Consider the following 13,956-nt stretch of genomic DNA (forward strand, 5'->3'; position numbering starts at 1 on the left):
GTGAAGCTGGTAAATGAGCGAAGACCTTAGGTCAAATTTGTTCTTTGAAACAGTGAGGAGGTCCAGCAGGTAGTTTGCTGATTTTTTTGTAAGTACATCGTGAATAAATAAAATCTGATGGACAAGCCATCGATCATTAAGAGATGTTAAGTTTGACCCAATGTAGAGATCGCAGTGGTGGGTCCTATTTGGGCAGTTCAATGCAAATCTTAAGGCCGAGTGATACATTGAGTCAAGCTTCTTCAGTACAGTACTGGGGGCTGATTTATATACGATGTCACAGTAATCAAGTAGAGGCAGTATGGTTGCTTTTATCAATTCCAAATGGAACATAGGGGGGAAGCAGTGCTTGCGTCGATACAGAAAACCAATTTTTATTTTTGTCTTTTTACCAATATAATCAATTTGATCTTGAAAATTCAGTTTTGAATCACGGATGACCCCAAGATACTTATAGATTTTGACTTGCTCTATTTAATAATTATTTAAGGAAAGTAATCGGGGGAAAATAACTTCCTGCTTTAGTCCTGGTGAGAAGCATAGCACATTGGTTTTGGAGGTATTCAGGACTAGTTTAAAAGCAACTAGCTGATGTTGTAGTTTGTTGAAATCACACTGGAGCTTAGCAATCACGTCATCCGGAGAGCGGCCAGCAGTCATCAGTATCGTGTCATCTGCAAAAAGATTTACCCTGGAATGATCCAGGTCAGTGCCCAAGTCATTGACATTAAGAGAGAACAAGAGGGGGCCGAGGATGGAACCCTGTGGAACCCCTTTTGTTATCTTAGCACTGTTTGACCTCCAGCCATCTATGAATACAGTTTGGGTGTTTGGAGAAACGGAGGCAACTTAGTTTACTAAGCAGGGTGTTGTGGTCGACTGTATCAAAGGCTTTGGACAAGTCAAGAAAAAGACTGGCGCAGTACTGCTTATTATCAAGGCTACTGTAAATGTGATTCAGAGAGTAATGCAGCAGATGTGGTGCTGTATTTTTTTCGGAACCCAGATTGGTTTCGATTTAAGAGATTGTTGTCGGACAGGAAACTGGTAATTTGGTAGTTCAATAATTTTTCAAAAATTTTCATCAACGGGGACAAGATTGAGATAGGTCGGTAGTTATTTCTATCATCTTTAGGGCCCCCTTTGTGAAGTGGATGAACATAGGAATGTTTCCATTCTAGAGGTCCTGATGCTTCTTTGATGTACAGGTTGAAAATATGGGCGATAGGTTTGCAAATTAGGTGACCAACAGTTAGCAGAGCAAAGACGGGAATACTATCCGCTCCGGTAGAGGAGGACCCTTTGATGTAGGAAAGTTGTTTCAAAACATTACTTTTCCGTGGATAGGCTGGAAACTAAATTCGTTTAATGTTTGGACAGGCGTGTAGGAAATTGCATGAGCAGGGGTGACTCCCAATACATTATTAAAAAGGTCACCAGCTTCAGAAAAATGAAGGTTCAAATTGTCGACTACTTTTTGGGGCTCTGAAAAATGGTCCCCATTTCGGTTCAGCGCAACGGGCAGAATATCCGTGTCAGATGCCCTTTCGATACATTTGACTGTTTTCCAGAAGATCCTGGCGTTGCCATGTGAAAAGTAAGCATTGTTTGCATGCCGTATTTTTTTGACACATCTATTCCTTAAAATCCTGTATTCTAGCCAGCCTTTGACCAAATAACTTTTCTGAGCACATGCCCAAGCCTTGTCCCTGGTTTTCATGAGCTTAGTAGTCAAAGGATCAAACCATGGTGGGAGGTTGCCTTTAGTTTTAAATCTAACCAACGGAGCATGTTTGTTAAGAATTTGGAGAAACGTGTTTACCTGAAGGTCTCACAAGCCGTAGTCAGATTTGGGGATATCACAGACCTTGTCAATATCCGAGTGAAGCACATCATTAGTAAATGCCTGTATGCTGAAGTGTCTCATGGAGTGCTCATCAACCAATTTAGGAGCGGGCTTTGGGTCTGGCTGACGATCTTACCCTAAATATGAAGGAGTGATCACTAAGGTTATTACCCAGAACACCAGTAAGTGGGAAATTGTGAGGGGCATTTGTCAATAGGACGTCAAGCAGAGATGACTGTCCCGCATTTGTTTAGGTGTGGCAGATCAGAGTGGCAATTTCCATCCTTTGTGAAAGTGACAGATCAGATCGATCTGTCACTTTCACAAACGTGGGGGAATATTTTTTGTATTAAATTTTTGTTTCTAGCAGATGGAGATGCCATCTTTGTAGCAGACGGGACTGCGCGAGGCATCTGCAGACTGCACAGTGTACGGTGACGTGAAAATTACTGCCGCCTTTGCCTGGGGCTCGTTGGGCAATCTTCTGCGCGTCTGTCCGTCCATCCCTGGGACGTGGGCGCAGGGTGGAACTGCACCTCGCGTTGACCCGAGTTGCCCCCCACCCGGCCCCCACCCCCCCCCCCCCCCCCGATTTCTCCCAGAACTCTGAGGCTTGACACAGGCGGCAGCTCAAGTTGGTTGCAGACGCGACGTTTCCACCGCGGGCGTTGCTCTTCCACGGAACGCTTGCGAGAAAAAGTCGAGTTTACCCGTAACAATAATAATGAAAGTTGATTTTTTTTTTTAAGGTGAGATCGCGTCAATATAAATGTGTCGTTAAACCCGCCACCACCCGACTCAACGTTGAAATGTCGCGGGGTTTACTTTCCAATGCACCGCTGTGCTAAAGCAGTCACGATTCATCACGTTTTGTTCACGTGACAGACCTTACTAATTGGCTGTGTCGAGTGGTGGCCGGGTTGAACGGCACATTGATATATTTACACGATCTAACTCCCATAAAAACCCCTTTTATTATGGATAATATTATTCCTCGAAAGCTTACGACGACTGCTACGCCTTTGGACAGTCGAGTTTAACGTTTGTGCCGCCCCCCCCCACCGCCTGCGACGTTTATTGAACGTGGCGCCATTCCGACGCGTTTCGTCTTCGCACGAAGTCTGTACCACCTGACCACGACCACGTGGTGGTTCTAGAGGGACCCCAGGGTTGGTTCGCGGGCCGACTCGAATCGACCAAAATAAATAAATAAACAATTTGGGGAGAATGCGGTGCAAGGGTTACCGAACCTCGAGATGGGAATAATTGTTTTTGATCCTCGCATTTATATTGCTTTAAATATGGCTCAACGGAATCAACCCAGCATGGCAAATCCTAACAAATGATTATCTTGAAGCGTTTTTAGCTCTAGATCATACGTGCGTACGATAGCAAGGTCACAGTGGTAGCTATTTCAGTAGCTATATATGTATTCAACATTTTGTTTAAGGGTGCCGTACGTAGCTATTGTCCGATCGGGAATATCGTACGGAATTAAATGTTTACGTAATACCAAACATTGCACATGAAAATGAATGGGAAGCGGTGTCTGTAAAACAGAAAGAATGTACGGCGCTAAGCTCTCCTGCCCATGGGTGGACAGCGGTAGCGTTTGTCACCCCAGGTGGTTATCGAACGACCGGTCCGCGCGTCGGCGGGGACTCCGCTGGGAGCGAGCGGCGGCCTGCAGGCCACACCGCTGAGGTTCAGTGCTGTGCTGCATCGTAAGAATACAACTACTGTTGTCTGTGCGACCTTGCGAGATTAGGGACGACTGCTTTAATAAAGTACTCGTATTTAAACAGGATGACACGTGGTGTGTCTTTGTATATTTAACACGTAGGCTTTCGCGATCAATATTAATCATAACAAAGGTTTTTGGGTTAGATCACGTTATTTATAAATGTGTCGTAACCCTCCACCACCCGACACGGCCAAATAATACTCTAACTTTTAAATGATGTTGATTCACTCTTCAACACACCGGCAGGGCTAAAGTAGTGAACTCTTTGTATATTGTTTGGTCAGATTTTTGGCCATCTTTTTTCTCACTTTCTTCGTCCCGCTTTTGGCCGTCAAAGAATTCGTCCGGATCTCTGGCGCGGCTGCATGCGGATATGACAGAGCGACTTTCCGAGGACCTCTTCGAATTGCCTCTTGACCTATACAGCTGCCAGGGGTGGGGCAGCAACTCTCTAGGTTAATCACAGGTGAGACTGCCTGGATTCAAACCCAAGATCTCTGCGTCAAAATGTAAACGTACAAACACACACAGAGATTGTTGTGTAGATGCATAGGCTGTTTTGGCAAGTGCCCGTTAAGCGAGTTACAGCTGTGAAGGCCATCACATTACATGAGGTGGTGTAGCCAAACCAGAATCACCGCGTACACAGTTGGTTAATACAAACACCAATTGTGTAACAACATCAACAACGAGTCATTGCATATCTAGTAAATAGTGGACAGATATGCCACCTTTGTCTCCCCGGTACTGATGTGTCCACACCGCTCCAGGTACCCAAATAAGAGCGAGTTGACCTCAGGGAGGCCCAGGATTGGTTCAGATATTTCACCACCGATGTTAGCCATGGACGAGAATTGAACTCGGGTGGCCAGGCGCTAACCACCGCTCTACCAAGCCACAAAGACAAAGATCCCCCGTATAGCCTCAACACACTTTTGGGGCAAGTGCTGTCAGCAAGCACCAATGAAGGCCGGCACAGTGGACGAGCGGGTGGGTGGCCAGCACCATGCTGCCTTTGTCTCCCTGGTGGCGATGTTTACACGCCGTACTAGGTATTCATTTGAGGCAGAGTCAAGCAGGTCACACGACATCAACAGCCGCCATTCGCCACTAAGTGGCGGGGGACGTCACCACGGCACTTGTGCCAGGCTAGGTGCACTTTGAGGCCACGTCAAGTGTTGAAGGCTCGCTGGCAGGAGGTCCCGGGACAAACCCAGGTGCGCCATGGGGTTGACGCACACAGTCGGACGCACAGACCCAGACAGAAACACAGTCACACAGGCACACACGCGATGAGACCGAAACGCACATCGATCCATTCCAGGAATGCGAAACTCGATTTAAAGAAAGAAAATCCTAAAACACACAAAGGGGGGCATTTTTATTTTATTTTAGGTTTTTCTTTCAAAATGCTCACAACGGAGAGAAGCGGACGCACGGCGACGACGGCACTAAAAATCTGTAAAAATATATATACTGTACTGTAATTACAAAACGACATCAAACGAAACGACGACAACAACAACAGCAACAACGTGCTAAAACCAACACGGCGACACCGAAGCACGTGAACAAAGCCGGCCGGAGCGACCGCCCCTCCGCTCGCTCGCATAACGCACACACAGACGTACAGACGTACAGACGCACGCACAGACGCACGCGCATCAACATTCCCACCGTCTCCTTGCGAAAGTGAAAGATCCTCCCCCAGCGCTTCGCACGCCCGTCACCCCGTTCTGCAAACGAACCGCTACGGCACAACTCTCGAACGGGGAGCGAGGAATCTCTGGCCGACCGCGGCCGGCCCGAGTTGGGAGTCTCGCAAAACCGGGGGCGGCCGCGCGACCACCACGCGCACACCGCCCCCGCCCCCCCACGCCCGTGTCACTCAGCCGTAGCGACGCGCACGCGAGTCAGGCCGAGGCCCTGGCGATGACGGAAGTGACCGGAGGGCGCGGTGAGGAATTCGCGCCACGGAGCGGTTGCCGGGTCGCGATTATTCCCCCCCGCGCGCCCCTTACCCCCCGGTACCCGATGAGTGCTGCTGACGAGCTCGTGGAGGGAGGTGCGGCGGCGGCGGCGGCCTGTGGGCCGTTTCCGAGTGGGAGGGGCCTCGCGTGGGCCGTGGGGCCTCGAGACATGAAGTTGTGGGTACGTAGGGTCCCCCACACCCCCCCACCCCACTCCACCCCACCGGCTGCTCCTGGTCTAAAATTCGCGACTGTATTGCAAACATTTTCCCATTTTTTTGTTGAAAATTAACCTCGTAAAAATTGTCTTAAGTAAAAAAAGAAAGGCATAAAAATAAACAAAAAATGCGTTCCACCCCCCCCCCCCCCCCGGGCCCTTCACCACCAACCACGATGATGCAGCATGCTGAAGTACGGTCGTACAATCATCCACAAGCTGCACTGCATCGGTGAGGAGGGGGGGGGGGGAGGGGGTTGTGGGGGGGTGGGAGGCCCTCGTCCAGCGGAGGATCTAAAAACGAAGGGCTGCATTCAGAGTGACGCACGGGGCCACATTGCAAATCCGCAAGTTCAGAAACGCCCTTCTCCCAAATGCGCCGGGGCGGAAACGCGGACGGACAGACGCGTCCTTACTGCCGATATCGCGGGCGCGCTGCGAGGAGTCGATTTTTTTATTTTGTTTTGCCCCCCCCCCCAAACTGCCGGCGATGCCACGGAGAGACGGTGCTCATCGCTTGCCCCGCAAGGCGGAGGGGGGGGGGGGCCTGTCCGCGGGTGGTGTGACGCCAACGAGCGAATTTCACCCCTGCGCTGTAGCCGCGGGTCACTTCACCGCATTTCGGCTGCGAGACCACGGCCGCCCACCTTATTCGCGACACAGAGAAAAGCAAATGCGCTCGCGCACACACGCACGCACGCGCACACGCACGCGCACACGCACGCACGCACACACACGCACACACACGCACGCAGGCCCTGTTGTGTGCGGGAGGGGAGGCACTTTCGTCTCTCCATCCTCCAAGGGGGACGGCCCCGGTTAACGAATCGGGGGGGGGGGGGGGGAGATAGAGCTTCATAGCTCTTCGGATTCCTCGTCCGGTATAAATAAATCGTTCGCATTGTGATTCCGACACGGTGAACGTCCTCAGGGACCACGTTAACGAGGACAGCCGGCGGGGGGGTGGCGGGAGGTCTTTAAGGTTTGCGCTACGGGAGGAGGAGGAGGCTGCACGCTTTGGTAAATCCCGCCGCATGAATCGCTGGGCACTTGTGGCGATGTGTCAACCTCTGGGCCACGCGGTTATTATTACCCTGTTTCGTTATTGCTCGCTGCGATTATGAAGACGCCAACGTTCCAATTTGCCGTTGCGTTCACCGCTCGCTTAGTCCCGACAGCGCGGAGATTTGGTACGAGCTGAGGTAGCGAAGCTCTCGTAGGACCTATCTCTATAACTGGCTACGATTGATTTGCCAACGACGCTCGTTTCAAATGGCGAGGCACGCGATTGGCCACGCGGGGTAAAGTGGTAACCACGCGAGCGATGGCCGACGTCAGGTGGTACCGGACAATTGAAATGCCCGCCCTGGACTCGTGGACCAACTCGCTGCCTCGCGCGAACACGACCAAGACGCCGAGCGCAGCCGGAGGCGACGGGGCCTACGCACGGACAAACGGGAACGCAGCCGACCCGGCACCGCAGCGTGGCGGGTCACGCCACGGGCACTTGCGTGTTGGCGCAAAGACAGAAAAAAATAGCGTTTTATAACTAAAAAGTGCAACGGGACAGCAGAACAAATTGATGCAACTTTCCTGGTCCCCAGTTCTCTCTCTATCTCTATATATTTTTTTCTTCAAAACTTTTGTTTGTAACCACGAAAGGTTTTTCCAACTGGACCATAAAATCGCGATTGCAGCCGCGAAAAAAGAATGCCCGGATCACAAACGTCGCGACCAACAGCGCCGCCGAAGCCCATCCCTTACGCAGCAGCGCGGGGCACACGGCAAGCGGGCAACTACGCTTAACGGGCCGGACACGCGCGTCGACAAAACGGCCCAAAGAACAACTCCCGTCGGCCTCCGTCGCTGGCGATGTGGCCGCCGTGGACTCTGCCGCGAAGGTTTTTGGTGGTTGCGCTGCGGCAGCTTCGACGGCCGACGGAAAAAAAAGAAGATATATTTAAAAAAAATAAAATAATCGGGCGAGAACACTGGGAGACGTTCGTCGCCAACGACACCGGCCGTGAATAAGCCACCGTCCAAAAACGGCGGTCGCGGGGCGCCGTTTTTAACGAACAAACGTGGTCGCAACAGGAAGCGGAATCTCAGCGAGAGCAACGGCGCGCTCCGAATCACTCGAGGGCGTGGGGGGGGGCAACGTCGTCGTCGCGTGGGCCGCATCAAGACCCGCCGGGGGGGGTGAGGGGGGGGGTAAAGTTTGGGCTCCCGGTTTAATCCGCCAAGCCTTCGAAAAGCCTAAAACGTGCACCGGCGTCGATTCGGAAACCCGTTCGACGTTCCACTTCCGTCTCTTTAGTGCACAGCATTCCACATCTGAAGCTCGACGTCATTCAAGTTTTGTGCGTTCTTCTTCAGGGTTAAGTGCCGACCCCGTTGTGCATCCACCTAGGCCCGCGGCGGTTTTCGCCGGGCACTGCGCGTGCCGTCGTGAACCTTGCTCGCCGTCGGAGCTCCCCCAAGGCTCACGCCGTGGCTTGCCGAGTTGGGGCCCGCGGCAAGCCGGGTACAGGGAGGGAGAATCGCGAGCGCGTGTGCGATCCACCAACCCTCGGTGCACCTCCGCTGGCCTTCCCGAATCGGATCGCGACGGTCGCTGGAAATCGCGACGATCCACCGGAATCGTGGCACGGCCACCTGGTCCGCCACCCCTCCGTGGCCGCCCCTCGTGGCTCAGATCGTGGCACAGGTTTCGCCCTTCTCGGGGATCGTCGGCATGGCATGGCACGGCACGGCACGGCCCCCGCTCAACTGCGCGCCAGGAGCAGCGTCTTCGTTTCTTTACAAATCGACCGGCGGCAATCCACAGCACATCGACGGCGGGCGAGCAGCCACGCCGCACCGCGCCGACGATCAACAACGAGGGCGAGGCCAGCCCACGGCCGGAGAGGTCACCCCCTTGAGTAACGAGAAGGCCACTTGCCAACACTGACAAGTGCGACTAGCAACGTGAGGCCCGCGATCCCCTCGCCCGCCCAGTGCACCTTGGCCGGAGCCGCTTGCGAGGTTCCCTCCTCTGTGCGCCGCAAAAATAAAAACGCCGCGGATCGCCGCCGTGAGAGTCCAGAAACAAACGTCGGGGGGGGGGAGGGCGGGTGGAGAAAACGACGAATCGCAAAAGACGGCGGGAGCATCGCCATGGGCAGCGGCGGCAACCGAGTGGCTACGCGGCGCCGACCCTCAACTTGTGCCAACCCCCCTTCGTACACCCACGGCAGCATTGCCCAACGAGCCGTGCAGGCGATAGCAGCGGCCCGATCCCTCTCCAACCTGATGCTGCCGCTGCTGCTGGCGCTACACCCGAGCCCCTGGCCTCCAAGCCAATCTCACACCAGCCGTAGCCAGGCCTACAGCTGATACTAACCCCAACTCCCATCCCCGAGCAGGAGCACCTGTGAACAAAAGCTTCACAGCTCATCGGATTCCTCCTGCGGTCCAAGTAAAGACTTTGAGATTCCGAGTCCGGCCCATCTACAGGGGCCACCCCTTTCGCTTTTTTTGATCGTAATATCTCCGTCCACCCCAATCAGGCATCCGGCACGACTCGCGCACCCCCCCCCCCTCCCCCCGCGGCCGAGGGACGGGCGAGGGGAGCGGCGAGGGAGCTGGCGCAGCGAGCGCTCGCCACCGCCTCGCACGGGGAGGACGCCGCTGAACACCGCGAGGGCGTTCAAAACATCCGATACCTTCGAGCGGTGTAACAATAAATAAATAACGTTGGGGGGGGCGGGGGAAGTGCACGTAGAGAGTTTGGGAGGGCACGCGCCTTTGGGAGTTGACGTCGAGCGATCAGCGACGTCACGTCGCGACGCGAGAGTCGCCCGTGGGTTTGCTGCCGCTTGAACCAACTGCCGCACGCTGCACGTGGGAAGGACGCAACACAAAATACGGCGGCGGCAGGCGGACGTCTCGAGCCGAGCCTGAAACAACGAGCGCTCGCGACGGCCGCGATGAAAACTCTGCCAGCCCCACCTCCCCCCCCCCCCGCCGCCGCCGGCCACCGTTAGCGACGTCTTAACCAAGGAACTACACGGTCGTGACTTTTAAAAAATATATTATTATTATCTTATAAACCTGATGGTTGCGCCCGCGACCAACGAACTGCTCCACATAGCAGAGCCCCCGCGACCCCCGCGGGCGCTGGGGCGCACGGCGACGGAACGCGGAGCGACGCGAGGGATCTGCGGGCAACGTGTGCGCGCAGCAGCTACGAAATAAAAGTATTTTTTACACGTGTGTGACGAACGACAAAGAGAGCATTCCCTTCGTTAGGCTACCGCCCCCCTCCCCCAGGATCCGGCCGGCCAGACCAAGACCAACGCCAACGATCAGACAAAACACACAGGCCCTCCCCCCCCCATCCACAGGACCCCCACGCGCCAATCGATCACAGAGCAATTCCCGCGCGGGGGGCGCTGTTGAAAGACGGGCGAGTAGCGGCGGCCGGTGTGGTTTGCGTTGAGCGTTGTCGTCTTTCCCCCGCACCTCCGATTAGCTCGGTTGGCTACGTACGGCGGTGCGAAAAAAGTTCAACGTAGGTACCGCGGCCTGGCAGAGACTGGAGCCTCGGTCAGATCTGACCCGGTGTCTGCCGAGCCGATTTGGACGAATGTGCGAACGGTCCGCGCGGACGGACGGGCAAACTGACGCGACTATGGACGGACGGCTTTCTCAGAGTCGGCGACCGCCAACACAGACGCGGAGTTTCCGAGAGAAACAAAAAAAAACAATCGAAAAGCCACCGTTCGACGGCGGACCGTCAGCCGCAGCGGAAGCAGAGAAATCCTAAAGCCGAGAGCTCGTTACGACGACGCGGCACCAAACACGCGAGTCGGAGCGCAGACGCGTCGCAGAAGAGCAGGGGGGAGGGGGGAACGTGGCGGCGCAGGAAGGTGGGGGGGGGGAGGAAGGCGTCGCGACCTCGTGACCCGCGACCTCGTGACCCGCGACCTCACGAGTAGATGGTGATGACCTCCCGACCGCCGCCTCGGACGAGCAGCACTCGCTCCAGTCCCTCGGTGAGCACCTCCAGGAACTCCATGTCTTCAGGCGGGGTCAGGGGTCAAGGGAAACTGCTGCTGGTGGGGAAGCGGTGGCGTAGCGGTTCGCGCGTCGCGCTACGAATTCGGCGACCCGAGTTCATTTCCCGCTCACGGCCAACACCGGTGACGATTATCTGAACCGGTCCTGGGCCTCCCCTAGGTCGACTCAGCCTTAAATGAGTACTTGGTGCGGTGTGTAAACATCGCCACTGGGGTTACAAAGGCGGTTCGGGCGTGGTGCCGGCCACCCACCCCGTACCGGCCTTCATGGGTGCTGCTCGCTAACAGCACTTGCCCCAACAGTCTTTTAAGGCTACACGTGGGATCTCTGTCTTTGGTGCCGCCGAAACAACCGACAGCAATTATAAAAACAACTCTGCCGGTGAACCCTGCCGGTGAACCCAGCCGGTGAACCCTGCCGGTGAATCCTGCCGATGAACCCTGCCGGTGAACCCAGCCGGTGAACCCAGCCGGTGAACCCAGCCGATGAACCCTGCCGGTGAACCCAGCCGATGAACCCTGCCGGTGAACCCAGCCGATGAACCCTGCCGATGAACCCTGCCGGTGAACCCAGCCGGTGAACCCTGCCGGTGAACCCAGCCGATGAACCCTGCCGGTGAACCCAGCCGGTGAACCCAACCGATGAACCCTGCCGGTGAACCCAGCCGGTGAACCCTGCCGGTGAACCCAGCCGGTGAACCCTGCCGGTGAACCCAGCCGGTGAACCCTGCCGGTGAACTCAGCTGGTGAACCCAGCCGGTGAACCCAGCCGGTGAACCCTGCCGGTGAACCCAGCCGGTGAACCCTGCCGGTGAACCCAGCCGGTGAACCCTGCCGGTGAACCCAGCCGGTGAACCCTGCCGGTGAACCCAGCCGGTGAACCCTGCCGGTGAACTCAGCTGGTGAACCCAGCCGGTGAACCCAGCCGGTGAACCCTGCCGGTGAACCCTGCCGGTGAACCCTGCCGGTGAACCCAGCCGGTGAACCCTGCCGGTGAACCCTGCCGGCGGCCGCATCGAGGCGACCAGCTCGGCCGCGCGGAACGTCGCAAGGATACAATTCTCATCCCCGTCGGGGTTCTTGGGCGGGCCGGGCATGTTGAGCAGCACGAGGCGAGCGTCGTGCGAGCGGCTCACGATCACCTCGTTGAGCTTCACCGCCGTGTGCATGCGCCGCACGTTCGACTGCGTCCTGCCGGGTCACCGGGGCGGACAGGGGGGCGGTGGGGAGGGGGAGAGAGGTTAAAGTACAACGACGGAAGGTCGGGGGTCGTCCCTCGTCGTCTTCTGCGTCTGCATGGTGCCGAGTCGAGCGGCGATGTTTCTTTGTTTACGGTTTTCCGGCGAAGACTCGGAGAGCGGGTGAGCCGGCGTAGTCCGAGGTTTGAGCTTTGGCGACCGCAGCCACACCCCAGCGCAGTGGTGGGTGTGGCGCGTGTGTGAGTAAGACTAGGTGTGGTATCGTGACGCTGCAGACCGGTGCGCCGCAGTGCAATGCGGTGCAACGTGATGCAGTGCTGCGGTGCAAGGCAGTGTGGTACAGGTGACCCCCCACTTTTACGACCTTTCCTAAAGTAAATCACATCCCCACGGAAATGACCAAAACTCGTATCTACGATCGACTGCTACCGACGTGACGAATCTGCGCATGTCAAGCGCAGACTTGGCGCCGTCTGCGTGTGTACAGTGCAGTCCAACAGTCTGCGGCTGCGGTGAGAGCGAACGCAGCAGCGTCTCTTTCGCAAAACCACTTTTTGGTTAATTTTCTTCGAATTTAAAAATGTTTTCGCCTTTCGCTACCGCTGTCCGAGAAGACGAAATGTGATGCACGTGCAGAGAAATACTTAAGGAATTTTTTTATGTTAAGTTTTTGTTTTTACTCAATAATTGTTTGCACAAGTTATGTTAAGTTACAATACATGTTCGTTAGGGTTATTGACATTTATTTTCGTCGTCAATTTTGCTACTTTATTGGCATGTGACGGGTTTCGACCTTGCGACGGCTCGACTTGCGACCCCTCGTCCAGGGACCAATTAGGTCGTCGGTGCGGGAGTCGCCTGTACAGCGGTGCGGTGCAGTGCGACACGGTGCTCTGGTGCCATGCGGTGGTGCGGTGCAGTGTGATGTGGTGCAGTGGTCCAGTGCGATGCGGTGCGGTGCAATGCGGTGCACCGGTGCTATGCAATGCGGTGCAATGCTGCGGTGCAGTAGAAGGCAGTGCACCGGTGCGGTATAGTGCATTGCGGTGCAAGGCGGTGCGGTGCACGGCGGTGCACTGGCCCCCGCGCGGCGCGCCGTGGCGGTGCTCACGGTTTGATGTTGAGGAGGTCGCGGAAGCCGTCGGGCGTCCCCACGCCGGCGGCGGCTCCGTCCTGGGCGCGCGCCTGCTGCGCCGTGGCGGCCGCGGCGGCCGCGGCGTGCCGGTGAGCTCGCTCGTAGCGCTCCTTGGTCCAGGTCATGTGGACGCGCTCGGGGCTCGGCACCACGTCCGTCGCCGCCTCCGACTCCTCGTCCTCCGACACGATGCTCTCCGAGCGCGCCAGCAGGTGGCGGTCCTTCACCATCTGGGCCTGAGCGGCGGCGAGACGTTAACTCCCTCTAGATTTGAAGCTTTCGTGACTGCAAGGATTCATACTCTTAGGGTTTTTTCGGTAAAGTCACGTAGGTAACAAATAAAATAAATAATAGAAATAATAATAGAAATAAAATAATAAATCACGACGTTTCGGAGGCAACACAAGTCTCCGTCATCAGGTGGGACTGTCACAGCTGAATTTACTGTATTAAGTGAGGCAAAATCCAAGAGACAAGCTCTTAAATACAAGTTAAGGGGGGGAGGGGGGGCTTGTCTGAATGTGGCAGCCATGATGATGCTCCTCGGGAGCGGGGCTAAAAGAGAACATGGTGCACATCGGCTCATGGTTGTGGCCGGTGTTAGCTGATAATAAGCACCATTGTTCTCTTTTAGCCGCGATCCCGAGGACCATCAAGGCCATTCCCCTGGCTGCCACATTCAGACAAGCCCCTCCCCCCCCTCCCCCCTTAACTTGTATTTAAGATCTTGTCTCTTGGATTTTTCTCACTTGATACAGTAAATTTAGCTGTGACGGTCCCACCTG

The 13,956-nt window shown here is 55.5% G+C and overlaps 1 protein-coding gene across 1 annotated transcript; it reads right to left on the minus strand.

The window, feature by feature from the left end:
• Window positions 1-4,958: 4,958 nt before the first annotated feature.
• On the minus strand, window positions 4,959-13,462 carry SLC12A7 (solute carrier family 12 member 7). Its single transcript, XM_078617439.1, has 3 exons — window positions 13,148-13,462; window positions 11,895-12,028; window positions 4,959-10,838 (listed from the first exon to the last, which is right to left on the minus strand). The coding sequence occupies exons 1-3, from the start codon at window positions 13,399-13,401 to the stop codon at window positions 10,747-10,749; spliced, it is 480 nt and encodes a 159-aa protein (XP_078473565.1). The 5' UTR covers window positions 13,402-13,462; the 3' UTR covers window positions 4,959-10,746.
• Window positions 13,463-13,956: the final 494 nt, after the last annotated feature.

This window comes from Lampetra planeri, chromosome 54 (genome assembly GCF_965212315.1).
Source record: "Lampetra planeri chromosome 54, kcLamPlan1.2.h2, whole genome shotgun sequence".
Taxonomy (NCBI): domain Eukaryota; kingdom Metazoa; phylum Chordata; class Hyperoartia; order Petromyzontiformes; family Petromyzontidae; genus Lampetra; species Lampetra planeri.